Source organism: Dromiciops gliroides, chromosome 2 (assembly GCF_019393635.1).
Source record: "Dromiciops gliroides isolate mDroGli1 chromosome 2, mDroGli1.pri, whole genome shotgun sequence".
Lineage (NCBI taxonomy): Eukaryota > Metazoa > Chordata > Mammalia > Microbiotheria > Microbiotheriidae > Dromiciops > Dromiciops gliroides.
This window is the reverse complement of record NC_057862.1, coordinates 269238113-269264732: the sequence shown is the minus strand read 5'-3', so window position 1 is coordinate 269264732 and position 26620 is coordinate 269238113. Positions and strand designations below refer to the sequence as shown.

The 26620-nt window shown below is 37.3% G+C and overlaps 1 protein-coding gene across 2 annotated transcripts in view; it reads right to left on the bottom strand.

The window, feature by feature from the left end:
* BRMS1L (BRMS1 like transcriptional repressor) overlaps window positions 1–26620 on the bottom strand; it is a 91848-nt gene that overhangs the window by 30322 nt on the left and 34906 nt on the right. For both annotated transcript variants that reach the window (XM_043989085.1, XM_043989087.1), the window contains exons 3-4: window positions 13952–14079; window positions 8640–8719 (exon numbers count right to left, since the gene is read on the bottom strand). In XM_043989085.1, coding sequence (XP_043845020.1) covers window positions 8640–8719; window positions 13952–14079 — 208 coding nt within the window. The remainder of the gene's footprint in view (window positions 1–8639; window positions 8720–13951; window positions 14080–26620) is intronic.

Sequence of the window (26620 nt, the reverse complement as noted above, 5' to 3'; positions counted from 1 at the left end):
TTCATTACACACTTGCCAAATACTCATAATCAGAGTTCCACAACTACCTAACTCTATGGCAAGCAATTCCTTAAAGTTCACCAATCACCTGCTAATTGGCCCAAACCAAGGATCATTTTTTCAGTCCTTCTAGTCTCTGATGAATATAGGAAATGTTCAGGAAAGACTAGTAGTTGTGGTGTGAGGGCTGCTGAGCCCTCTTCAGGACTGCTTTCCACCTTTGATGTCTACCTGATTCAACCAATGAATTCCAAGAAAGTTCCAAGAAACTGTAGCTCACATAGTGACCACACCCCTAAACCATTTCAACAGACTGGCTAACCCAGGCTGAGGGTAACCAAGGGGTATCAAACCCTTCAGTGAGTTAGAAGGGTATCTACCCAAAGCCTGTGAAAACCTCCCTTGATGGAATGGGCAGATGAGAACAATTTGTTCCAATGGCCATGAAGGCAGCTTTAACAGGCACTGAGGAGCACTTGGAGCTTGATCAGACATCAAAGACACCAAGGTCATCCAGTGCCTCCTGAGTCATCACTAGCAGCCTTGATTCTGTCCTGCCACTGGACTGTGATAATTCTGGAAAGAGTGAAGCCAATGACTTCCTGCAACTCCATCTCACTTAAATCCAATTTATGTGCGAGTCAAAAGATATCACCCATACCATTTTACCATTTTTACCTATCTCAGAGTCCTTTGACAAGTGACAAAAAAGCAAGTGCAGATACAATGAGAACTGTAGTCACAACCCTGCACACAGGCAGCCCAGGCCATAGGGTCACCATTACACTGGAAGCATGAAAGTCTGAGCAGCCTTTTAAGGACCAAACTGCTCACCTCCTGGTGTGAGGAAGGAGCTAGAAAATGTACCCTAAAAATTGTCTGCTTACCCAATTCTGGCCTGTTTACCACAGCAGTTAGGGAATCCTACCCTGTGGCTGAAAGACAAAAAATGTACAAAAACTTCTACAATGATTCTACTCGCTATCAATACATGGAATATGTGCACACTTATGGACAACATGAAATACAGTAGACCTGAAAGATAAAAAGCTCCTGTTGCAAGAGAACTTATCAGGTATCACATCCAAATAGCAGCTCTCAGTGAAACAAGGTGGGCAAAGGAAGGCCAGCTTACTAAAATTGGAGATGGATACACATTTTTCTGGAGTGGCTGCTGTGAAGGGGAGTGCCATGAAGCTAGCATAGGTTTTTACAATCAAATCTAATCTAGTCCACAAGCTTATATGCCTACCAAAAAGAGTGAATGCCAGGCTCATGACAGTGCCATTGCCACTTGCTGGAAAGTACCATGCCACCATCATCAGTGCCTAGGCTCCCACCATGACAAACTCTGATGAGGTCAAAGAAAAAGTTGTAAGGCAAGACTAAAGAGGAGGGAGAGTTGGTATATGATGTTTTTGTTCACAGATGACTGTGCACTCAATGCAGCCTCTGAGGCTATAATGTAACAAAATATAGATTGATTCTCTGCTGCTTACACTAATTTTGACCTAACAATCAACACCAAAACACGCAAGTTCTCTACCAGCCAGTACCATACCATCCATACATGAAACTATCAAACATCAACAGCAAATGGAGAAGTTCTGAATACTGTGGATAAGTTCACTTACCTTAGAAGTACACTTCCCAGGGATGTACACATTGATAATGAGGTTGATGCATGCATTGTCAAAGCTAGCTCAGCATTTGGGAGGATCAAAAGGGAAGTGTAGGTGAGAAGAGGTATTAGACTGATCACCAAACTGAAGGTTTACAGAGCCATTGTGCTGACCTCATTGTATACCTGTGAAACCCAGCCAGTATACCAACACCATGCCAGGAAACTGAATTGCTTACATTTGAATTGTCTTAGGAAGATTCTTAAGATCACCTGCCAGGATAGGGTATTAGACACTGATGTCCTTTCTCAAGCTAAACTGCCAAGCATTCAAACACTACCGCAAACACTGAAACTCCAATGGGCTAGCCACGTTGTTCAAATGACAAATGTATGCTTGCCAAAAGATTATTTTATGGAGAACTCACACAGGGCAAGCACTCACATGGTGGTCAGAAGAAGTGACACAGGAACACTCTCATGGTCTCTTTTATTATAATGTGTCTGACTATGGCTGATCAGACTAATAGGAGCTTGGAATGCTTTACCACAGTTCAGGCACAAATAGTATAGTCCATATGAACATTTAGAGTAGAGATGCCTCCAAATTTGTCAATCTCACATCTCTTTTGAGCTATTGCAATTCTGCTTTGGTCATAGAGCACAGTACCTTCTTTAATGCAAGCAAATCATGCTGGGTTGTCCTTTGCCAGCATCTCCCATGCTATTCCAAAGTCCTTCAAGTTCTAAATTTAAGTTCAACTAGGATGACTAATTAGTCTTGTTTTTCTCTGCACTGCTTCTTGCTTTTGATATCCCTCCAGAAGGTAAATGGATAAAAGAACAGATATCAAGACAAAGAATCAACATTTTCAAAGGATATTTAACCTGTGTGAGTGAATTTTCTTACCAAGAAGACCAAAAGAACATAGATATCTCTTCAGCCTGCAAATTTCTTATCTTTTGCAAGTTGGAGGAATATAGTAGCTATGGCTAACACGGGTTAAAATACAAACTCATGGGGGCAGATAGGTGGTACAATGGATAAAGCACTGGCCCTGAATTCAGGAGGACCTGAGTTCAAATCCAGCCTCAGACACTTGACACTAGCTGTGTGACCCTGGGCAAGTCACTTAACCCTCATTGCCCCGCCTCCCCCCAAAAAACTCTTTGGAAAATCTTATGGGGGGGGGGGCAGTTAGGTGGTGCAGTGGATAAAGCACCAGCCCTGGATTCAGGAGGACCTGAACCCCACAAGAAAAAAAAGACTAATGGTTAAAATCTTATGGAGAGGGGCAGCTAAGTGGTGCAGTGGATGGAGCACCGGCCCTGGAGTCAGGAAGACCTGAGTTCAAATCTGACCTCAGACACTTAACACTTACTAGCTGTGTGACCCTGGGCAAGTCACTTAACCCCAATTGCCTCATCAAAAAAAAAAAAAATCTTATGGAGAAGGATGATACACATTTATATAGGCCCTGGGAATATAAATTTCAACCCTTTTTTCTTCCTTCCCCCAAATTACTTTATCCCAAACACTTTACATCTTCCTTGTATGACCAATGGAAAGTTACTTAGTCTTTTGGGCTTCAGTTTCTACACATGTAAAATGAACAGGTTACACTACTTGATGACAAGTCACTTAGAAGTAAATACTAGGTAATATATTTTTCTTCCTTTGAAGTTGTAAAGACACTAATAAAAAGGATGAGGGATAGCTTCCTAAAAGACACCTGACCTGAACTCTGGAGAAAGAGAAGGATTTTAAGAGCCAAAGATGAGGAAAAAGTGATCTAAGCATGACAGTAGCTTGTATAAATGCATGAAGTCAGGAAATTTGGGCAACACAAAATAGCTACATTTGGCTGGGATTTAGATTATTTAAAGTCTATGAATTGGGGGCAGCTGGATGGCACAGTGGATAAAACACTGGGCCTGGATTCAGGAGCACCTGAGTTCAAATCCCACCTCAGACACTTGACACTTACTGTGTGACCCTGCTTAACCTTCATTGCCCTGCCCGCCCCACCACCCAAAAGACTCTAAAGTCTATGAATTAAGTCAGAATAATAGGTTGGAATGTGTCTCAAAGACTAGTTTGAGGAAATTATATTTATCTAGAAGGCACTGAAGGCTTCTGAGTTGGGGGGGAGGGTAATCTGATCCAATCTGTGGTTTAGGAATATTATTTTGGCAGTTCTGCAGAGAATAGACTGGGGATAGGGAGACTAATTCAAAGGGTACAGAGATAATCTAGATAAAAGGTAATGAGAATCTTTTGTCTGAGTTTCCAGTCAGTTAAGAAGCATTTATCAAGTGCTTACTATGTGCCACTTGCCATGCTAAGCACTTTGTGTGAAAAAATAAAAAACAGTCTGTGCCCTAAAATAGCTTATATTTTAATTCAGGGAGATTCCATGAAAATAACTAGACACAAAAAAAGATGCATACTGAGCAGATGGGAAGTAATTGCAGAGGAGAAAGTTACTCTTAAAATGTGTGATGTGTCTAGCTGTGTGATCCTGGGCAAGTCACTTAACCCCAATTGCCTCACTAAAAATTAAAAAAAATTTAAAAAAAAATGTGTGATGTGATCTGATACTTAAAGTGTCAGGGAAACTAAGAGCAAAGGTGAGGAAAGAGAGTTCTAAGCATGCAGTCCAACCAGTGCAAAGGCACAGAGATGGGAAGTGGAGCTGAGTGTATGAGGAACAGCAGGTAGGCCAGTAGAGCTGGGTTATAGAATGAGTGTGAAGGCAGCTAAAGCATAAGACTGGAAAAGCAGGAAGAGGCCAGCTTATGAAGAGTTTACATTCTAAAGAACTTTATATATGATCATGAAGGTAACAGGGAATCACAGAATAGATCTGTTCTTTAGGAAAATCACTTTGGCAGTAGAGTGAGAAGGATGGTGTGGGAAGGGACTTAAGGGCCTTGAGATAAAACAAAAGATGCTTGCAATAGTTCTAGTGAGATGTTATGAGGGCTTGAAGCAGGCTGGTGTCTATGTGAGTGAAGAGAAGATTTACAGGGAGATGGACTAAGTTTAGAACTAACAACATTTGGTAGTGTATTGGATATGTGGGATAAATGGATGACAATGAATTTGTGACATCTGGGCAGGATGATGATATACTCAACAGTAATAAGGAAGTTTGGAAGAGGGGAGGGTCTTGAAAAAGATAATAAATTCTCTTTTCAAAATGTTGAGTTTGAAATACCTATGGGACATCCAATTGGAAATGTCCAAAAACATTTGGCTAAACAGGACTAGAATGTAGGGTAGAGACAGGGGTAGATATATTGATGTTGAAATCATCCGCACAGAATGATGATGGACGCCATGGGACCAGATCCAGGGCAGACGAATGCAAAAGTCAATCAAAAACAAAATTAAACATTAATATCTCTGGACAGATCACATCCAGAGTATTGTGTTCAATTCTGGACACTCCATTTTAGTAATGATGATCTAATTCTATTTTCTTCATTTGGGATGGCTAAGTGGTACAGTGGATACAGCACTAACCCTGAAGTTGGGAGGATCTGAGTTCAAATGTGACCTCAGACACTTACTAGCTGTGTGACCCTGGGCAAGTCACCTAACCCTAATTGCTTTAAATATCCAGGGTCATTTCTAGTCCTGATATATTGCCATTGGACCCAGATGACTCTGGAGGAGAGAGTAAGGTTGGTGACAGCCCTCCCTCACTTAAATCCAATTCTCTGCAAGTCATGACATCACCCCAATGTCATGGTCCTCTTCAAGAATGAAGGATAAAGGGGGACAGCTGGGTGGTGCAGTGGATAGAGCACCAGCCCTGGCATCAGGAGAACCTGAGTTCAAATCCAGCCTCAGATACTTGACACTAGCTGTGTGACCCCGGGCAAGTCACTTAACCCCAGTTGCCTTAAAAAAAAAAATGAAGGATAAAAACATTTTCTTCATCTACCTTGATGAAGGCAGAAGGTAGAAGGGGAAAACCCTGATAATAAAGGGACCTAAATTCATGACATATGAAGATTGTTTGAATGATTTAGCTTGCAGAAGAGAAAAACATTAAAGATTTGAGAGAGAGTGGGAATGATAATGGGGGCAATTTGTTGAAGAAGCCTGGACCTACAAAACCTACACTGCCCTAATAGGGAGAACCAAGAGTAGAAAGTGTGTCCAGAGAGAGAGGAGTGAGAGCCAAGAGAGCTAGTGGCCTTTTCCAAGAGTTTTTATCCTCTTTCAATAGAGGTGGTTTTGATTACATTGATCAAAATTGGTTAGCATCATTCAATTCCATTAGTTGACGTGACTTGAGGGTGGTCTAAATTAAAATTAACTCTATAGATGACATAGGGAGAAGACCCACTCAAGTTGCTTAAAGCAAAGTCCATTATCTTCACTGAGCTAGACAAAAGAATCAATCTCCATTTCTTTTGTTTCTTTGGGTTTATCCCAAACAAAATCTAGAAGAACAGGACTTTCTGGTGTGGGAGGGGGTTGGGGAGGTGGAGTTGGCCTCCTCTCACCCCCAAGGACTGATCTCAATCATTTTCTTAAATTAATAATGAATTTTTACTATTAATCTGTAGCTTTGTGATGCAGTTGTTATAAATAAAAAGTACTGATCTCTATTAGTGGTTAGAAATTTTAAGTAACAATATTATTAATGACAGCATTTAACATAGTATCTGACACACAGAAGATACTTAATAAATGTTTATTGACTTGATTTGACTATGGTTATTACTTTTTATAAGTCATAAACATGATAATTATAAATTATCAATAAATATTTTCGCATTCTTACTGTGTTTAAAATTTATTTTTTGCTACAAAAATTATAACTTCTAAAGGTTATTTGAAGAAATATAAGATAAGAAAATTATTTTTGCATATTACTATAATGAAAAGGGAGGGGCAATGAAAAGGGGAAAAGCCACTACATAAGTTTAAAAATCAATGGCGTAGTTGCTGCCTAAAAGAAAGCATACAATCAAACAGAACAAAACGCTACTTTTCAGGTTCTCCCACTAAGTACCTCCAATGTATATGCTAAAATCATACAAGATTTTCTGAAAGATGAAACAAATATAACTTTCTCAATACTTCTCTGATTATAAATCACAATGCAAATGTAAAATAAGAAGATGGATGTTTACCAAAGGTGTTTGTCAATGTCACAAAGGAAGGCTCATACAGATTCCATATGGGAGAGAGATTCCTTAAATACTGTGAGGTCTTGCAGATAGATATTCCTGCTTGCAGACACCATTTTACAAATAGCATCAAGCCCTACAACATTGCTGAGCCTCCTAAATGAGATCTAGAGACCCTCAAGAGTTCAGCCTATCTACAAAGGAAAAACAAGTGACTGAAGAATGCCATATTATCATATATATTAGGTATGTTTCCCCATACATCTTCCTTCCATGGCACCATCCTCCAACTTGGCAGATTACACTCTGATTTATAAGAGTTCAACAAAAACTAGCCAGATCCAGCTCCCTTATGCTACTCCCAGGCCATTTTCAGGCCAAAGTGCTTACACCACCAACCTTCCCCTCTTTCCACTTCTACCTTTGGGAACATTAATCAAGTTACCATTACCATTTTTGGAAGGATCATGTCAACACATGACTCTATCCCTAATCCTAATAATTTCCTAATCTAAAAGCTTCCTCCAAACCACCACTTCTTTCTATCTGTTATCTTTCTTGTGGGCAGAGAGTATCTTTCTTTTTGTATGTGTATCCCCAGTGCTTACTTTGCACAGCACCTGGCACACAAGGATTTAACAAATGCTCATTCATTCATTCATTCATTCATTCATTCATTCATTCATTTATTTTTTCTCCAAACTCTGATACACAGTTGTATGTACAATCTACAGAGACTGGCCAATAGCATATATTCCTTGGACACTTCAAATGGGGAAGGAGCTGGGTACAGCAGGTAACTAGGCTGGATTGTCTGTGGGAAATTTCTCTGTACTTTTCATGAATTTATGCTTCTCCCTAAAAACAAAGGCCCATCTTCTTAACATCAAAACTTTTCCAGCAACACTGTATGATAAAGAATCATAGGACAGCAAAATTTTCAAATGAGTAAAGTTAGAGGTCACTCATAGAGAAATGGAAACTTATCCAGTCACCAGGAGATTTTCTTTGCTTTATGGGTTGTGATGACAAGAGAATTCCAGTCAAGTGGCCAGCACACAGAAAATATAAACTTATACTCACAAAGCTACAACATATTACCAAAGACTAAATGTAAGAGAAAGGGACATAAAAGATAACAGACAAGTTCAACTGAAATAAAGTGGTCTATTCGTGTAATAAGAGCAAGGCTTGATAAACTGTGAATAACTTTTCTACTCTGATGATACCCACACAATGTCTTATCTAGAGGCAGGCTCCTAGAAAGTTTGGTGGATCCTCCTATGGAGGATTTATAGTGGACAAAAGTTGTATGGGATGTCAGAAAGCATTGATGGGTTCCAGTCATGTCATTGATGTGATGACTTCCTCCAGTAGTGAACACTGATCCATCCAAGTACATCCAAGTATATAGTAAGTGAAAATAACTGGGTATAACAGGACAAAATAACAGGCTAGGAAGTACAGATTATTTTATTTAATCAGATGGATAATTATAGTGACTACACATATGCATAGAGCCAAATACAAAGTAGGTGTGAGAAAGTTCAATATACTCTATGCTCCCAGATAAGAACTTTCTATGACTCAATCTTTACATAAATTAAACTAAGATTTTCAGTGATATTGAATAATTTAATGCAATCTTTTATAAATAATCATGGCATGCAAATTCTAAAATTATGATTCTTTACTTGTTTCTATAGTCCTTACTTTTTAAACTTCATTCACCCCACTTTTTATAGTTCTATTACGTGTCAAAGTGATGTGTCAAAGTACTATATAATTTGTTTCATAGACCTTCGAAACCAATGAATTAAGATTAGGCTGGATAAAAGTAGCTTAACATTAAACAAATTTCCATTACCTCACAGTGCTGGCGAGAAGCTTGGATTTCACATTCATATTTGTTCTTTACAGATTCTAGGCAGAGTTCTCTATAGATTCCTACAATCAAACAAAAGTTCTATGGTTATTAAAGCAATAGCTTATTTTGTGCTCATTTCCTTAAAGATTCTTCCTTTCAGAAATTTATACAAGATAAACTTGGAAGAGCCTAATGGCTGATTTTACTTTTCCATTAAAAAATACCAAGGGGGCAGCTAGGTGGCACAGTGGATAAAGCACTGGCCCTGGATACAGGAGGCCTGAGTTCAAATATGACCTCAGGTGCTTGACACTTACTAGCTGTGTGACCCTGGGCAAGTCACTTAACCCTCTTTGCCCCCCTACACACACACACACAAAAAAAAAACACCAAGAACTAAAATAGAAAACAAAGACACATAGGTAGACACTTAATATTATTGCACCATAAGAAATGTGAAAAGATAATTTCAGAAAAGACTGAAATATGAACTGACTCAAAGTGAAGTTGAACAGAACAAGGAAAGCAAGTAGATCAGTTTTGAAAGGAATATATAGAATTTATCATATAGATTTATTTTAAAAAGCAAGCAATGTGAAATGTAGATTTTAAGTCTCATATAACATAATCTTTTTGTTTTGCTGTGTGTTCTATGACAATGCTCTCTTCTTGATGAAGCCATGCAGTTTAGGGGTAGTGTTCCAAACACTTCCTTTTTAAAATGCTCACAATCCACTTGAAATAATATACTTCAAAGATTCTGCTGTTTCCAGTTTTATAAAAAGAAAACAGCGTGTAATCTTTAAACGACAGAATAGAGGGCAACTAGGTGGTGCAGTGGATAAAGTACTAGCCCTGGATTCAGGAGTACCTGAGTTCAAATCCGGCCTCAGACACTTGACACTTACTAACTGTGTGACCCTGGGCAAGTCACTTAACCCTCATTGTCCTGCAATCAATCAATCAATAAGAAATAAAAAATAAAATAAACTACAGAATATTATAGTGGATAACAGAGTTAAGATTAAAAAAAGTTGTGAAAGGCTTAGAATGAGGAACCAAATTTAAAAAGATAAAATTTAATAAAGATAAGGAAAGGCACTATACTTGGGAAGCCTCAAGGGGGTAGTGTGTCTACAAGTCAAGGGTGAGTAACCACTTATCAAAGAAGTTAAAGATGGTAGCCTTAGGAAACTCTACTGTTCAGGTAGGGCTTCTTCCAACTTTGAAATCCTAAAAATCTAAAAAAGCAATCAACTCTTTCCTTAAAGTCCTATAAGAAATGCTATAATCAAAAAGCTTTGATTATAAGTATGTGGCATAATAATCAATCAATTAATAAGAATGTATTATGCACCTACCTTGAGATAAATACTATGGCAAACAATGGGAGTACTAAAACTAAAACTAAAACAAAACAACCCTGCCCTTAAGGAATTCCATTAAAGTAAACCAGTACATAGAGAAGCTACAAAAGTTTAAAACTGCATTGAGACTTTTAGAATAAAAAAAAAAAGACTTTTGGGATATCCTGAATAAGAATATATAAAATAAATACAAATTATTTTGGTGAGGAAGGCACTATCAGATAGAAGAATTAGGAAAGGCCTCATGGCTTTTGGGCTGAGTTTTCAAAGAAACCAGGACCAAGTGTATTTGAAGCTTGGAGGAAAGTTTATTCAAAGAGATGGGGAGTTGAAATGTCATGATGAGACCAAGACCAGTTTGGGGGGGACCATAATGAGTGAAAGGGTGTGATATTATATAATAAGGTTTAAGATAAGTTGAAGCCAGGTTGTGAAGACTATAAACACAAAATGAAGGAGTTTGTATTTGATCCAAGATATAATAGGGAACAACTGAAATTTACTGAAAAAGGGTCAGACTTGTGCTTGGAGAGAAGGTAAAAGCTGCAAGAGATCTTGTGGAGATTTATTATTATTAAAATACTGACTGAGGTTGGATCTTATTACAAATGTAAACCTGAAATTTAAATATATTTATTAAAAATCAAATACACTATCATTTACTTATTGGCATAAATAACTGAACAATACAAGAAAGTTTATTTGAAGAAAAGATTAGTTTTAGAAGAGAGTCCTAATCAATGTGCTAAATGTACTTATCAGTTAATAAGCATTTATTAAGATTTGGGTGTTGGGCACTGTGCCAGGTGCTAGAGACACAAAGACAAAAGTGAGACAGTCCCTGCATATAGGCAGAGAAAAGTTCATCTTGGAACGATAAAGGTTTCATGTAGAAGATGGCACCTGAGTTGAGTCTTTTTTTTTTTTTTTTAGTGAGGCAATCGTGGTTAAGTGACTTGCCCAGGGTCACACAGCTAGTAAGTGTTAAGTGTCTGAGGCCGGATTTGAACTCAGGTACTCCTGACTCCAGGACCGGTGCTCTATCCACTGCACCACCTAGCTGCCCCCTGAGTTGAGTCTTAAAGGAAACCAAGGGATTCTAAGAATGTGAGGAGAAGGATGAGGAGGAGAAGGAGGAGCATTCCTGGCATAAGGAGTAAGCAGTGCAAAGACACTGAGCAATAAGACTAGAAAGGTAAAATAGAGCAAGTTTAAAAGGTTTTAAAATGCCAAACAAGAGTTTCTATTTAGTTCTGGAGGTTCTGGATTCAAGAGGACCTGAGTTCAAGTTTAGCCTCACATACTTGACACTTACTAGCTGTGTGACCCTGGGCAAGTCACTTAAACCCCACTGCCCCACCCAAAAAAATATGACTGATTCAATAAATATTATGCATATAAAAATGATAAGATTTAGCCACTGTTTGGATATGTGAAAAAGACTGAAGAATCAGATATGACAACAAGGTTGGAAACCCAGGTTCCAAAAGGTTAGTTCAGAATAGGAGAAAGTTTGAGAGGAAAACTAAGAGTTCCATTTTTAAACATGTTGAGTTTAATAAATCTGTGAGATATCCAGTTCAAAAGGTCCAACAGACTGTTGATGATGATGCAAGGTTGTAACTCAGGAGATTAGGATTAGGTAGAGAGATATGGAAATCATCTGCACAGAGATGATAATGGAAGCCCTGGAATCTTAAAAGGTTACCGAGTAAGAGAGTACAAAAAGAAAACTACTTAGGACAGTCACTAGGCTATATCTGCAGTGAGGAAATGTGACATGGATGATAATCCAGGAAAAGAGACAGAGAGGAAGTCAAAAAGGCAAGAGAAGAATCAAGAAAGATAAATGTCATGAAAATCCAAGGACATTAGAGTATCCAGAAGTAAAGTGTGGTCAACAGTACCAAAGAGAAGTCAAGAAGAATGAGGATTGATTTAATGTCAGCCTGAGAGCATGAACACTGCATTTTTGTCTTTTTATCCCCAGTACCTAGCACAGTGTATGGCAAAAAATATGTGCTTAATAAATATTTCCTCATTGAGAAAAAGTCATTAGATTGGGGAGGGATTGCTGATTTCACAGAATAGTTTCAGTTGAGCGATGTTCTTAGAAGCTAGATTGCAGAGGATTTAAAAGAAAACAGGAGAGGAAGTAGAGAGAATAGGCATAGATAACTGTTTAAAGGAGTTTGGCTAAGGAAATGAGACATTGGAGAACAGGTTGCAGGAATAGTCAGACTAATAAGGGCTTTTTCAGGATAGGAGAAAGTTGAACAGGTGTGTAGGCAGCAAGGAAGGAACAAGTAGATATAGAAAGACCAAAGATAATCAGGAGAGAGGGGGTGATAATGAGAGCAAGGTCCTGGAAAAGACAGAGGGGTATGTATAGCTTTGGTTAGGAGGGCCAGCTCTTCAAAATGAGGTGGAATACAGGAAAAAAATAAAGGATTATGTCAAGGAGTTGTGAGGTAAGAAGAGAAGAGGAAGCTTACAGTGAATAGCCTTGATTTTCCCAATAATGTAGAGGTATGATCCTTAGCTAGAAGAAAAGGGGGCATTTGGAGGAAATGGTTCTTATGAAGCTTGAGCAGAGAGAAGGTTTCAGGTAGTTGCTGTGGTGATTGGGAAAAAGAACCAATTAGGGAGGTATCAAAGGATTGCTTTGCTGCAGTGAGGGCCTAGGTAAGATTAGATTTGAAGTAGACCTAATCAGCAAGGTTGTGTGACTTTCACTAGCTCTATTCTGTAGCAAAATAATATTCCAAGGCTGGAGTCTGACAACACGTAAGCAGTGGTGATAGGATAAAAAAGTTCCTACTTGATGGGTGGTTTTTGAGGGGTTTTGGTGGCTTTTTGGGGGGTTTTTGCGGGGTAATGGGGTCACATAGCTACTAAGTGTCAAGTGTCTGAGGCCGGATTTGAATTCAGGTCCTCCTGAATCCAGGGCCAGTGCTTAATCCACTGTGCCACCTAGCTGTCCCCAATGTGTAGAGTCTTTTTTTTTCTTTTTTCTTTTTCCTGGGCAATGAGGGTTAAGTGACTTGGCCGGCATCACATAGCTACTAAGTGTCAAGTGTCTGAGGCTGGGTTTGAATTCAGGTCCTCTTGAATTCAGGGCCGGTGCTTTATCTACTGCACCACCTAGCTGCCCCCTACTTGATGTTTTGATCATATATTGATCAATAATCAAAGCAGCAGCCATTATTACTATAAAAATCCATTTTTACTGATGTTTTAGGGAAATGCTACTATAAGAAGCATACAAAGACACAATGTCAATATACCAAGGATCTGGGTTTTGGGTTTGGTTTTGTTTTTTGTGGGACAATGAGGGTTAAGTGACTTGCCCAGGGTCACATAGCTAATAAGTGTCAAGAGTCTGAGGCCGGATTTGAACTCAGGTCCTCCTGAATCCAGGGCCAATGCTTCATCTACTATGCCACCTACTACCCCTCTGTTTTTTCTTTAGTGTATATAGTCTTTCTACCACTGAAGATTGCAAGATATAACGTAGGCGATAAAATATTGGGTGAATGGCATGAAGCCTTACACATAGTAGATATTTAATAAATATTTGTTGAATTCAATTTGGATATTCACTTGACTTTGTGATTTGTCTAACAGAAAGTGGAAGGACACCTGCCATGTAACCTTAAGTCCCATTACATAAAGTGTTTTGTTCTTAAATCTTTTTCATGTATATAAATCTTCTCCTTCCAAGATCATGAACTCCCTTATACATATTTACATCAGCACTTGTAGAATGTGAACACATTGCAGGTGCTAAATAAAGTAATGTTTATTAACAATCAAAAGAATATGTTATGGTCAAAGTAAAGATGTGTTCAATTTTTCAGTAACATTACTAAAAATAAAATACATTCATTTCATAAGTATCCTTTAGGTGAAAATTAAATAGAAATAAATTTTTCACATTCCTACCTGCTACCTTTGTTCGGATTTGCATATTTTCTTGCAAAGTTGCCAGTGGTTCCAAATATTCTGGTGCCTTCCCAGCTATTACTTCTTGTAGCTTTGCATCCACTTGACTTAATCGTTCTTTATAAAGCCTTAACATAGCAAAAAAATATTAAGTATATTAATAAGACCAATATCAGTTCAATAAAACAGGTGAGTTTCTATATTATCTTTGTCTAATCTCACATGCATTCAACCAACCAAATTCATTCTATTTTAACTTCATCTTAAATGTGAAACCCAGTTATTTTACTTGCTTTCATGGATATATTATTCACTACCAAATTCAAATGTCTATTTTTTTCAGGAACAATTACAATTAAAGTAATTATCCTCTGGATCCCTGTAAAAAAAATAAAGCAGTGGAGCAGCTAGGTAGCACAGTGGCTAAAGCACCAGCCCTGGATTCAAGAGGATGAGTTCAAATATAGCCTCAGACACTTGACACTTACTAGTTATGTTACCTTGGGCAAGTCACTTAACCATCATTGCCCTGGAAAGGAAGGAGGGAAGGAAGGAAGGAAGGAAGGAAGGAAGAAAGGAAGGAAGGAAGGAAGGAAGGAAGGAAGGAAGGAAGGAAGGAAGGGAAAGCAGTTCTTTTAAAAATATCTAAATTCAACTTTTTAAAATAGTTTTAACTTAGTGTAAGTTTTAATGTCAGAAACTGTATCTTAGTAAGATATGCTTAGTAAGGGTTGCTACATAAACCAGTAAAACTAGTAAAGTTTTATAAGTTTACCAAGACTATGAGAACTAAGATTATAAGAGAAAAGATCATCTAGAAAAGAAAGTTTAAAAAGAAACTAGCAAAAAACACAAGTATGTAAACACTAGCATTTTTTGTGTGCTTTTTAAACAAATCCTGAATTTTTCTCCTACTATCATCTCCTGAACAAGTCTATCTGACTATCTAGTTTTTTTTTTTTTTTTAAATCAACAAGAAGGCATTAACAATTTGGCATTCCCAGCTTATGGGTTGCGATTTAACAAATTATGAGAGGTTGAAAAATCACCTACTGAAGTTTATCCAATTAACATGTCCACTTAAACTACTCCATTATGCCAACTACTACATAATTTCACTGTATGAAATCCTTCAATGATTTCTTACTGACAATTAATTAATAAACGTCCAAATTCCTTAGACTGCCATTCAAAACCCTCCAATTTGACTTTTGTAATCTTATTTTATTCCTCCCTCTCTTCTCTTCCCCCTGTCTCTGTCAACCAAATTATTCACTGATCACAGAACATATTCTCCCAAAGTCTTCTGTATCCTCATATTATTTTCTACATCTAGAACATTTTCCCTGCATTTTTGTCTGTTGAAATCCTACCTATTTTTCAATACTTAGTTAAAATTCCACCTCCTCTGATCCCCCTCAAAGAGAGATGATCTCTCTTTGATCTGACTTCTTGGCACTTGGTACAATTACATCTTTATTTCTATATATACACATATCTAATGACTCCTACTAGATTGTAAGCTCCTAGAGGGGAAAAAGTGTCCCAGTGTCTATTCACATAGACAGTAATAAACATAAATGTTTATTAAGAAAAGAATGAAGTGGGGCAGCTAGGTGGCGCAGTGATTAGAGCACCAGCCCTGGATTCAGGAGAACCTGAGTTCAAATCAGGTCTCAGACACTTAACACTTACTAGCTGTGTGACCCTGGGCAAGTCACTTAACCCCAACTGCTTTAAAAAAAAAAAAAAGAATGACTATTAAAGATGGTAAATTCAGAACTGACCAATTACTCTTAGGAATACTGTTGTACAAAAGAAAAAACACAGGCTGTCAGGAATTGATGATTTAAAACACAATGACAAAGTAATCAGAACACAATGGAATGGTATTTTGTGTCCTTTGCTGACACATTGGGTAGAGTGCTGGACCTGGAGTTGGGAAGATGAGTTCAAATTCAGCCTCACACACTCATTAGTGTGACCTGAGACAAGTCACTTAAGCTCTCTCAGCCTGGTTTCCTCATTTGAAAATGGAATAGTAATACCTGCCTCTCAGGATAAAATAACATATTTGTAAAGAGCTTGGCAAACCTTATAACAATTTAATGTGATGGGGGAAGAGGGAGATTATATGGTCAGACTTGGCTTTAGGAAGATAACTTTGGCAGCTGCATAGAGAGCTAGAAGCACCTTGGGGACATCTACTCAAGCTCCTCATTTTACAATTAAAGCAATTTGGGCTTAGGGAAGTTCAGTGACTTGCCCAAGGTCACATAGCTTGCAAACATCAAATTTGAACTCAGGTCTGACTCCAAAGTAAGTAACCTTTACCCTACAATACATTCAAAAGCTAAATCTACAAAATGTTTTGAAGCTATTTCCTTATTTTAATTATGCAAAATAAAGGAGTTAGTTTATAGTGAGGTACAAATTAACTAACAAAAATAAATTTACTGAGACAATAAATCTTACTTTTTATATCTTTAAAAATAATTTTAATATCCATTATGTCCTCCTTTTGCTACAGTCATTTTGTTTTTTTGGGTTTTTTTTTGTTTGTTTTGTTTTTTTTGGCAGGGCAGTGGGGGTTAAGTGACTTGCCCAGGGTCACACAGCTAGTAAGTGTCAAGTGTCTGAGGCCGGATTTGAACTCAGGTACTCCTGAATCCAGGGCCTGTGCTTTATCCACTGCGCCACCTAGCTGCCCCCCGCTACAGTCATTTGTTTTACATGATTTGGCATTGAGTTAATAAAATTGCCACACTCTTTAATTCTTCACAAAATCATACTCTCATCACACTAGATATATTAAATCTACCTTAATTATAGTCCATAAGTTTTTAACAGGATTTGAAACCAGCAAGTTCCCAGACTACTGAAACAAATTTCTCTTGTGGATAAATTTCTTAACCTTTCATGATGAGTGTTGCATGGTCATGTTCCAATACTGATTCCATTTTCTTTTGGGAATTTATATAATTCCAGAATAATTCTGCTTCCTAGAATATCAATGTCTTTTGCTGAGTCCATTCCCTCAATGGAGATAAAACTTCAAAGTCTATTAGAAGTAATAAAATCCCAAAACATTTTTTCATCAATGTTTTACAATCTAATGTCTCCTTAGCTTACGGGGTCACCTGGATTTCAATGTTTGGCACGTCATTCTTTGTATTGTCTTGCCGATGATAAATTTGTTTAATTCATTAACAGGTTTTTGTTGTTTTTACTGGTCTTCTCAGTTTTCTTCCAACTCCAAGAAGCTTATGTTGTACTGTAAAAGAATTGCGAATAACTTTCTTGCTTTCTGGTTCTACTAAAGGTCTTTGTTTATTTCTTGAGGTTTAAATAGGCTTTTTATAGCAATTGTTTGTTGGTTCTTGGTGTTTTCATTTTCAACCACACTTTCCTCTGTGCTGTAAGGGCCAAATTTAATAATGGGGAGAGTTAATTGGGTAGCTCACCATAATATTGGGGTAAAAAAGGAGATTAACAGCCTCTTTTCAATAAACAAAACAAGATTTATGAATGGGAACAAATTTAAAACACAAGTGAGGTTAATAAAGCTAGGGACAATAAAAAAGGGAATAGGGGAAGTAAAAAATGCAACCCGCAAACTCACCACCACCCAGAATCAGCAGTTTCAAAGAGAACCAGCTGTGCAGCATCCCTCTCCCTCTCTCGCATGCACGCCCAAAGTGAAAGCTCTCCTCCCTTCTCTCTCCCAGAAATCCCCCTCTTCCAGAGGAAACAGGGCTGTCCACACACATAGCCCCAAGCTAATTGGCTGGCAGCCCCGATTGACAGAACTAATGGGCAGCTCTACAAATGCAAACCAACTAGCTTCTGGATGCCGAAAACCACCTGACTTGCTCTCATCAGGCTTCTTGTCATGGCGGGGCTTCCCTACAGTACAATTTGGCCAGGCCCGTGTAGGCATGCGGGTGTCCAGCACAAGGTCAGTGCACACGGGCATGGGTTTCTAATTTTAGCCAAAGATGGGATCATAGAAACCTCAAATCACAATTAATTCCTGACAGCGCTTCAGTAGTACTGATCCTGTTTCACTAAGGACTTGAAATGTTTGATTACTACACACCAACAGCTGCTGAAATACCTCAAATAATCAACAAACTGTATTTTTGATTGTTACAACTTTTGCACTTTCCTTGAAGCAAAATCCATTCTTTGTTTTTGTTTTTGTTTTTTGGTAGGGCAATAAGGGTTAAGCCCAGGGTCACACAGCTAGTAAGTATTAAGTGTCTATGGCCGGATTTGAATTCAGGTCCTCCTGAATCCAGGGCCGGTGCTTTATCCCCTGCGCCACCTAGCTTCCACTTAAAATCCATTCTTAAAAACCAAAGTTAGAACATAACAAAAAATATTAATTAAACACACATTATGGCACTACATGCAGCACTAATGTGACAAGGAAATAACCCAAAATGGAAAAATCAGATCAATCAGGTTTCATTTGGTCAAGAACTGACATTATGAGTCAGCCTTCTTTCTGCAGTAGCACATATGCCTGACCACTGATGCCACAAAATGAAACCATATCAAAAATAATGTTTTTCCCATGTAATTCCTACACTACTGTGGATGATCTCTAAGGTTCCTTTCAGCTCCATTTTTGAGACTGCAAATTATGAACTGGAAAAGAATGGCATGAATCCCTGATTCAGATGATAATCCTGCCTCATTTTAGTCAATAGTTCATTTCCTATCAAACACTTTACCTATTAGCAACTTCAAGTAAATTACTCCTCTGGGTAAGCAAGAGTCATTTAAAGATACATGTGCCACAAAAATCAATTTCTACAACCCTTGGGTTTAAGACAGAGATGACATAAAATTCAGAAGCTTACATGGAATTTAGGGAATCTGGTTTTTACCATTACTGAAAATGCATAAGAGGAAGAGTTTTTTTTTCCCTTATGAGAACTTAAATGATATGTGCCTTACAAATGCTAGAAAAAAAATGTATTAATTATAACTGAGGCAGGTGTGTACACACAAACACACACACACACACACACACACACAAATCATCTAGGCATATATCTATACCAAGACGAAGCCAACATCAAAGTAAAGACAAAGAACATGCTTGGCAAACTATAGTGGCTGGTGGGTATGTGGAAAAGTTAATGTTTGGTACCAATGTTAAACTATTGGCCTCACTTCAGCAACTCACCAGAACCTGGGTTCATATCCTAGCTCTGAGACATACAAACTATAGACAAGATTGCAAATTTTGCATATCTGCATTGGTGAAGAGAATTTCCTAAGCAGGAATTACCTACATCAGCAAAATCACAGTACCAGACTAAGTTCTTGTTTCTTCCTACTACATACAGTATGTTCCTTACTATATAAATAATATATACTGAGAGAATCCAAACTAATTTTAATATCAGCTTATCGATGACAAAATAGCAAGGTAATCTCAGAAATGGAAAAAATAATTACAATTCAACAAGCATTACTAAGTGCTTACTAAATGTACTAGGATACAAAAATTAAACAGACCCTGCTCTCAAAGAGCTTACAGAATACTGGGGGAGAACAAACATGTATACAGATAAATAAATACAAAACAAAAACAAACTAATTTTGGAATATGGGGAACACTAACAACTGGGACAATAAGAAAAGGCTGATTTTAAAAGAAAGCACTAGAGATGAGCCTTAATGGGAGATAAGGATTCCAGGAAACATAGGTGAATAAGGAAGGCATTTTAGGCATGGGGGAAGTGTTTGTGCAAACACAAAGAGGCAGAAGATGAAATGTCACATATTACATATACATATAATTTGTGGGGAGATATGTTGTGTAATCAGTATAAAAATATAGGTTTGAGTTAGATTATGAAAACCTTTCACAAGAAAACCCAAAATAGGAGTTTTTATATTTTGATAGAAGCAATAAAGAATCACTGAAGCATCTTGAGCAGGGAAATGAAAGGGTCAGACCTTTACTTGAGAAATATCACAGTGACCTCTATAGAGGACAGCTTGGAGAAGTGAAAAGTCAATAGGCTAATATACTAGCACAGACAAGAAGTAATGAGAACGAATAAAGATGGTGGCCCTACAAGTAGAGAACAGGAGAGGGATGTAAGGGACGTTGTAAAGGAAGAACTGACAAGATCTGGCAACTGTCTGGATGAGAAAGGGAAGAGCAGAGAATAACTCCTATGATATGAACATTGGTGACTACAATAACAGCTCTCAACAAAAATAGTTAGGAGCCCAGGTTGGTTTTGGGGAAAAGATAATGAGTTGTTTTGACATGTAGGTTTTGAGACATTTATGGGACATCCAAATGGAAATCAAAGCATGTAGTTAAGAGATTCAGGACTGGAGATCAAAATAGAGATAAGGACTAAATTATGCAGATTTGAGAGAAGAGAGAAAAGAATAATGCATTGCAAATCCAAATATAAAGAATGCTTAAATTAGCTGATTTTCATATTACTTGTTTCACCAGTTTTCCCCACCAGCAAGGAGAGTAAACTATATATCCAACTCTCAAAATTCATGCAATCTAGTTAGAGAAAAGGCTTGATAAGAATCAATAAAATTCAAATGATAAACACATTCATTCCATTTGTTTCAATAGTTTTGACTTCCTTCCACATCAAACATTTTACTTGTTATCAACTACAGGTAAGTTAAGTAAGTTTTAACTTTTGCCCTTTCATATCTATATTGTCAATATGCTAAAAAGGCCAGGAAAAGACCACAGAGCAAGCAGTAGGAACAAAAGAGAATCAGGATGAAGGACTGAGAAAACACATAAAATATAATCAGTGCTTGAATAAATCCTGTTGAATACAGTTATAGAGAGGCAGTGTAATGTGGTGGACTACAAGAGCTAGCCTCTAAGTCAAGAAGAGATGGGTTTAAGTCCTGTTTCAGGTAGAGTTGTAAAACCTTGTGTAAGTTACAAAGCTCTGAGCAATTTACCTAAGACTTAAAGACCTATACTTGGAAAAAAGACTTAGAAAAATTGTTGATTTGCACTTAGTAAAGAGAGTTTCCTCACTGGCATTCCATCCACCAATGAAATCACAGATTCAGATAAAAAATAATTTAACTACTTTCATTCTCCCACCAAATATAGACCACACAATTATACTTTGACTATTTTAAAAAGAGCTAAGACAATAATCCTATTCAAAATGACACCCTTTATCCTCTGCATTCACTTGGATCACATACTGGTATTCAATGGACAAAAAAACGATTTTTCTGGGGGGCAGCTAGGTGGTACAGTGGATAGAGCACTGTCCCTGGAGTCAGGAGGACCTGAGTTCAAATCCGGCCTCGGCCACTTGGCACTTACTAGCTGTGTGAGCTTGGGCAAGTCACTTAACCCTCACTGCCCAACAAAAAAACAAACAAAAAAAATTATTCTTCTGTCAAAACAACAAAAATAGGCGAATCTATTTTTCTTTTTTTGTGCCGATTTTATACATAATTTCATTTTTTGTCCATCACCCACGATTTTCATTGGAATCATAATTTTATACATTCAAAAATAAACTTTGCAAACAAAATTATGATCACTTAACTCACTTATGGGCAGCTAGGTGGCCTGGAATAGTGTGCACCTGAGTTCAAATCCAGCCTTAGACACTGACTACCTGTGTGACCCTGGGCAAGTCATGTAACCCTGTTTGCCTCAGTTTCCTCATCTGTAAAATGAGCTGAAGAAGGAAATGGTAAACACTCCAGTACAACTGCCAAGAAAACCCTAAAAAGAATCAGAAAGAATCAGACACAACTGAAGAAAATGACTAAACAAGAATAAACTCTCCTAAAATATAACTACAGATGATTTCTTGTTGTATTCTGCCTGTGGGCCATCCTTCTTCAGTGTTCAAAAGTAATCACTCAGCATGCTTAGAATCCACTTGCCCTGGGATTGTCTTCTACTGTGGATATTTCACTTCACTCAGCATCAGTTCATGTAAGTCTTTCCAACACAAATAGTATTCCATTATATTCATATGCTCCAACTTGTTCAGCCATTCCCCAATTGATGGGCATTCCCTTAATTATTAATTCTTTGCCACCACAAAAATATTTTTGTACATGTAGGTCCTTTCTTCTTTTTATGTTTTCTTTGGAATACAGACCTAGAAGTGCTATTATTGGATCAAAGCGTATGCACAGTTTGATGGCCCTTCAGGCAGAGCTCCAAATTGCTGTCCAGAATGATTAATTCAGTTCACTTTTCCAGCAACATTGGATTAGTGTCCAAATTTTCCCACATCTTATACAACAATTATCATTTTCCTTTTCTGTCATATTAGCCAATCTAATAGGTGTGAGGTGGTACCTCAGAGTTGTTTTAATTTGCATTTCTCTAATCAATAGTGATTTAGAGCATTTTTTCATATGACTATAAATAGCTTTATTTTCTCCATCTGAAAACTTCCTGTTCATATCCTTCCACCATTTTCTGAATATTTCTTTCTTTTGGGGGGGGGGGAAGAAGGGGTTTGTTTTGTTTTGTTTTTACAGGGTAATGAGGGTTAAGTGACTTGCCCAGGGATACACAACTAGTAAGTGTGAAGTATCTAAGGCCGAATTTGAACTCAGGTCCTCCTGAATCCAAGGCCAGTGCTCTATCCACTGTGCCACCTAGCTGTCCCTGGATATTTAAAATTCTTAATGGAAATGTTGTGGCCATGCTCAATACTTATAATACCTAAGTTTTCTGGAAAGAAGTCCAAATGTGATGGCAAGAAATGGATATTGAGTAATATTATAATCCCATAACTTCAGAGATTTTTGAGAAGATCATTAACAATTTCTTGGTAATTTTCTGCTTTGTTGTTTCCCAAAAAAGGTCTTGGTCAATAAAAAAAAAATTATTTTCACATAGTTACTTCAATTTCATTCCACTGTTCTTCAAAATGTTCATTTTTATGACTTCTTATATTTGAAAACTTGAAAATATACCCTTTGATTTTCACTTCATTGATTCTAAGTAATTTGGTTTTGGATCAAGAAAACCTGCACCATTTTGATCTATTACCTGGACAGAATATTTTATTAAACCAAATTTAATGTGCAATAACATTAAGAAGAAAATGTTTTCAGGACTAACAAATGTTACTCTTATCATACTTTTCTTTCCCAGATTTAGTTTTTTCCTTTGAGACTGGAGCTTTTCAATGTATTATTTTATTTGTTTGTTTCTACTGTCCCCATTCATAAACATTGGACATATGAAAAGTTGTAAACAGAGTTGTAAAAAAACAATCACTTTTATATTCTCCACAGATATGCCAAAAATACTTTTCCATATTTAATCCTTTTCAAGAGAATGTTGTATTTTCAACATATTTTGGTACTCTCTTGAAAGAGATTCAACTTTTTTTTTTAATCTAGAGTATTAAAATATTTGATATAGAGCTCATTTTGATTTCTGGAGTTAAGCTCAAAAACAAAATTAAATTAAACTGGGAAGCTGAACACTGAAAAATCATTTGAAATGATGGAATAACCACTTTCTTTGTTTCCTATATTGTCATAACAAACTCACTGTTACAATCCGAATCATTAAATTCATCTCATTCATCCAAAGCCAAGTTTCTTTTGATTATGATACAGGTTAGATTATGGTACAGGTAGTTTTTCCACTGCATAAAACAGTAGGTTTGGAAAATGAACAGGATATTTAAGCTTAGGGGTAATTACTGATCTACTGGTTAAGCAAATATAGCAATATGTTAAATGATCACTTTGTTTTCTCTGCATAATAGGAACCACAATTAGAATGTGACAAGAATCATGTATATAAAACTACTTTCAATCAATCAACAATTTATCAAACACTTGCTTTGTGCTAAGTGCTAAGACAAAAACTAAAAGACAAAAAAAAAAAGGTCCCTGCCTTTGAGACCTTATGTTGTATTGGAGAAAAAATGTGAAAATGTACATAAATAAGTATAAGCAAAAATAAACATAAGGTAACTTTTGGGGAGAGAAGGGCAATAACAGCAAGCGAGGAAAGAAAAGAAAAAGAACGACCTCATTTAAAAAATGTTGCTAAAATATAATTTTGAAAGAAACAAATCTAAGAAGCAGTGGTGAGATGAGAGTGCATCCCAGGCATAGGGGTGAGCCAATGCAAAACGCTGAGATGAGAGACTCATCAGGAGAAGAATTGTAAGGACAATTTGGGTAGGTCATAGAGCACAGAAAGGAGAGTAATGTATAACATGACTGGAAAGATTAATAGGGGAGAGATTATGAAGGGCTTCAAAGGCCAAGCACAGGAACATTTATTTATATTTTACCTAAGAAAAGGAAACCACTGGAGTTTATTGATCTGAAAATGACACTGTCAGACTGTACTTTAGTAAAATCATCTTTGCAGCTGCATAGAGGACAAATTGGAATAAGGAGACCATTGTGGCAGGGAGAACAATTAGGAAGCTATTGCAAAAGTACAGGTGAGAAGTAGTGGGGACCTGAAGTAGGTGGTAGCTATGTGAGTAGAGGAGAAGAATGTCAGAGATGTGATGGATATTGATTGATATGACAAGATTTGGTAACTTAACAGATATGTGGGGATAAGGAAAAGTGAGGAGTCAAGGGTGATAGTGAGCTTGTGAACCTAGGTAATTCTTGACAGAAATAGGGAATTTTAGAAGGTGGATATGAAAGAAAAAATGAGTTCTGTTTCTTTGAGTTGTATATGGGGAAAACAGGTTGAAATATCCAATAGGCAGGTGGAAATACACAAATAGTACAATAAGGCTGGATACAAGAATAGGGGTCTTTATGCAGAGAAATTATAATAAACCCATGATAGTTGATGAAGTCACCAGATGGAATGTAGAACAAGGGTTCTTAACCTTTTTTTGTGACATGAACTAATTTAGCAATTTGACAAAGCCCTTTCTCAGAGTAATGATTTTAAATCAATTATATGGAAATAAAGAGGTTTTTCCCAATCCAAGTTCACAGAACACTCTGAAATTGCTCCATAGACTGCTGGTTAAGTATCCCTGGTTCAGAGAGAGATGAAGAGCGTCCTAAACAGGGTCTTGAAGTACACCCACAGGTAAGGGACATGATATGGATGATGAGCCAACAAAGGATACTGGGGACTAGTCAGGGATTGAAGGTCCTCGAAGGAATATGGGTAAGGCATAGAGAGTTGAAAAAAATGATAGGAAGTAATACATTTAGAGAGAAGATGGCATTAGTGAGAAGGGTCCCCTTTTGATCAGAGATTGGAAAAAAGGAGAAGAGAATGATGTATGATACCAAGAAGTTTTGAGATATAAACAGAAGAGTCAGCTCACTAAAAATTAACTCTATATTTTTCTTGATAAGGGAAGCAAAAATCTGTGAATAAGGTGAAGTCAAAAGACTGACCATTCCTGTGTTTTGCTGAAGTGAAGTAAAGGAGTTGATAATTGGAGCTGAAGAAACTGAAAAATTAGTAAGTATGGGAGTTTAAGGGGATATCAAAAAGTATGTTAAAGCCCTAGAGGTAGCTAGGTGGCACAATGGAGAAGGGAAAGGACTTATATTTTTTTTCTTTACTATTTTATTTTCCCCAATTATACGTAAAAACAATTTTTTTTGTTTGGTTTTTTAAGTGAGGCAATTGGGGTTAAATGACTTGCTTAGGGTCACACAGCTAGTAAGTGTTAAGTGTCTGAGGTCAGATTTGAACTCAGGTACTCCTGATTCCTATCCCCATTTTGCAATTGAGGAAATGAGTCACTGTAAGTAAATAAAGTGCTATGCCTGGAGTCAAGAAGATGAATTCAATCAATATCAGTTCTTTTTTTGGAGGTGGATAGTATGCTTCATCCTTATTCCTTTGGGTTGTCTTGGATCACCGTATTGCTGAGAATAGTAAAGTTCTTCAACAAACTCCAAAACTCCAGGGCCGGTGCTCTATCCACTGCGCCACCTAGCTGCCCCCAAAAACAATTTTTAATAGCCATTTTTAAAACTTTGAGTTCCAAATTCTCTCCCTTCCCTCCTCCCACCTTTGAGAAGGCAAATATAGGTTATACATATGTAGTCATGCAAAACATTTCCATATTAATTATGTTGTGAAAGAAAACACACCAAAAGAAAACCTCAAGAAAAATAAAAGTAAGAAAAATTATGGTTCGATTTGTATTCAGACATTCATTATCAGTTGTTTCTCTGGGGATACAAAGCATTTTTCATCATAAATCCCTCAGAGTTGTCTTGGATCACTGTATTGCTGACAATAGCTAAGTCATTCACACCTGATCATCTTACAATACTGCCGTTAGTTTGTACACAGTACATTTCACTTTGCATCCACTCGGGTTTTTCTGAGAGCATCCTGCTCATCATTTCTTAAAGTACAATAGTATTCCATCATAATCACATAACACAATTTGTTCAGCTATCCCCCAACCGATGGGCATCCCCTCAATTTCCAATTCTATGCCACCAGAAAAGCGCTGGTATATTTTTTGTACCTATAGGTTCTTTTCCTTTTTGCTTTTTATCTCTTTTTGGATATAGACCTAGTAGTGGTATTGTTAGGTCAAAGAGGTTTTATAGCCCTTTGGGCATAGTTCGAAATTGCTCTACAGAATGGTTAAATCTGTTCACAACTCCACCAGTGCATTAATGTCTCATTTTCCC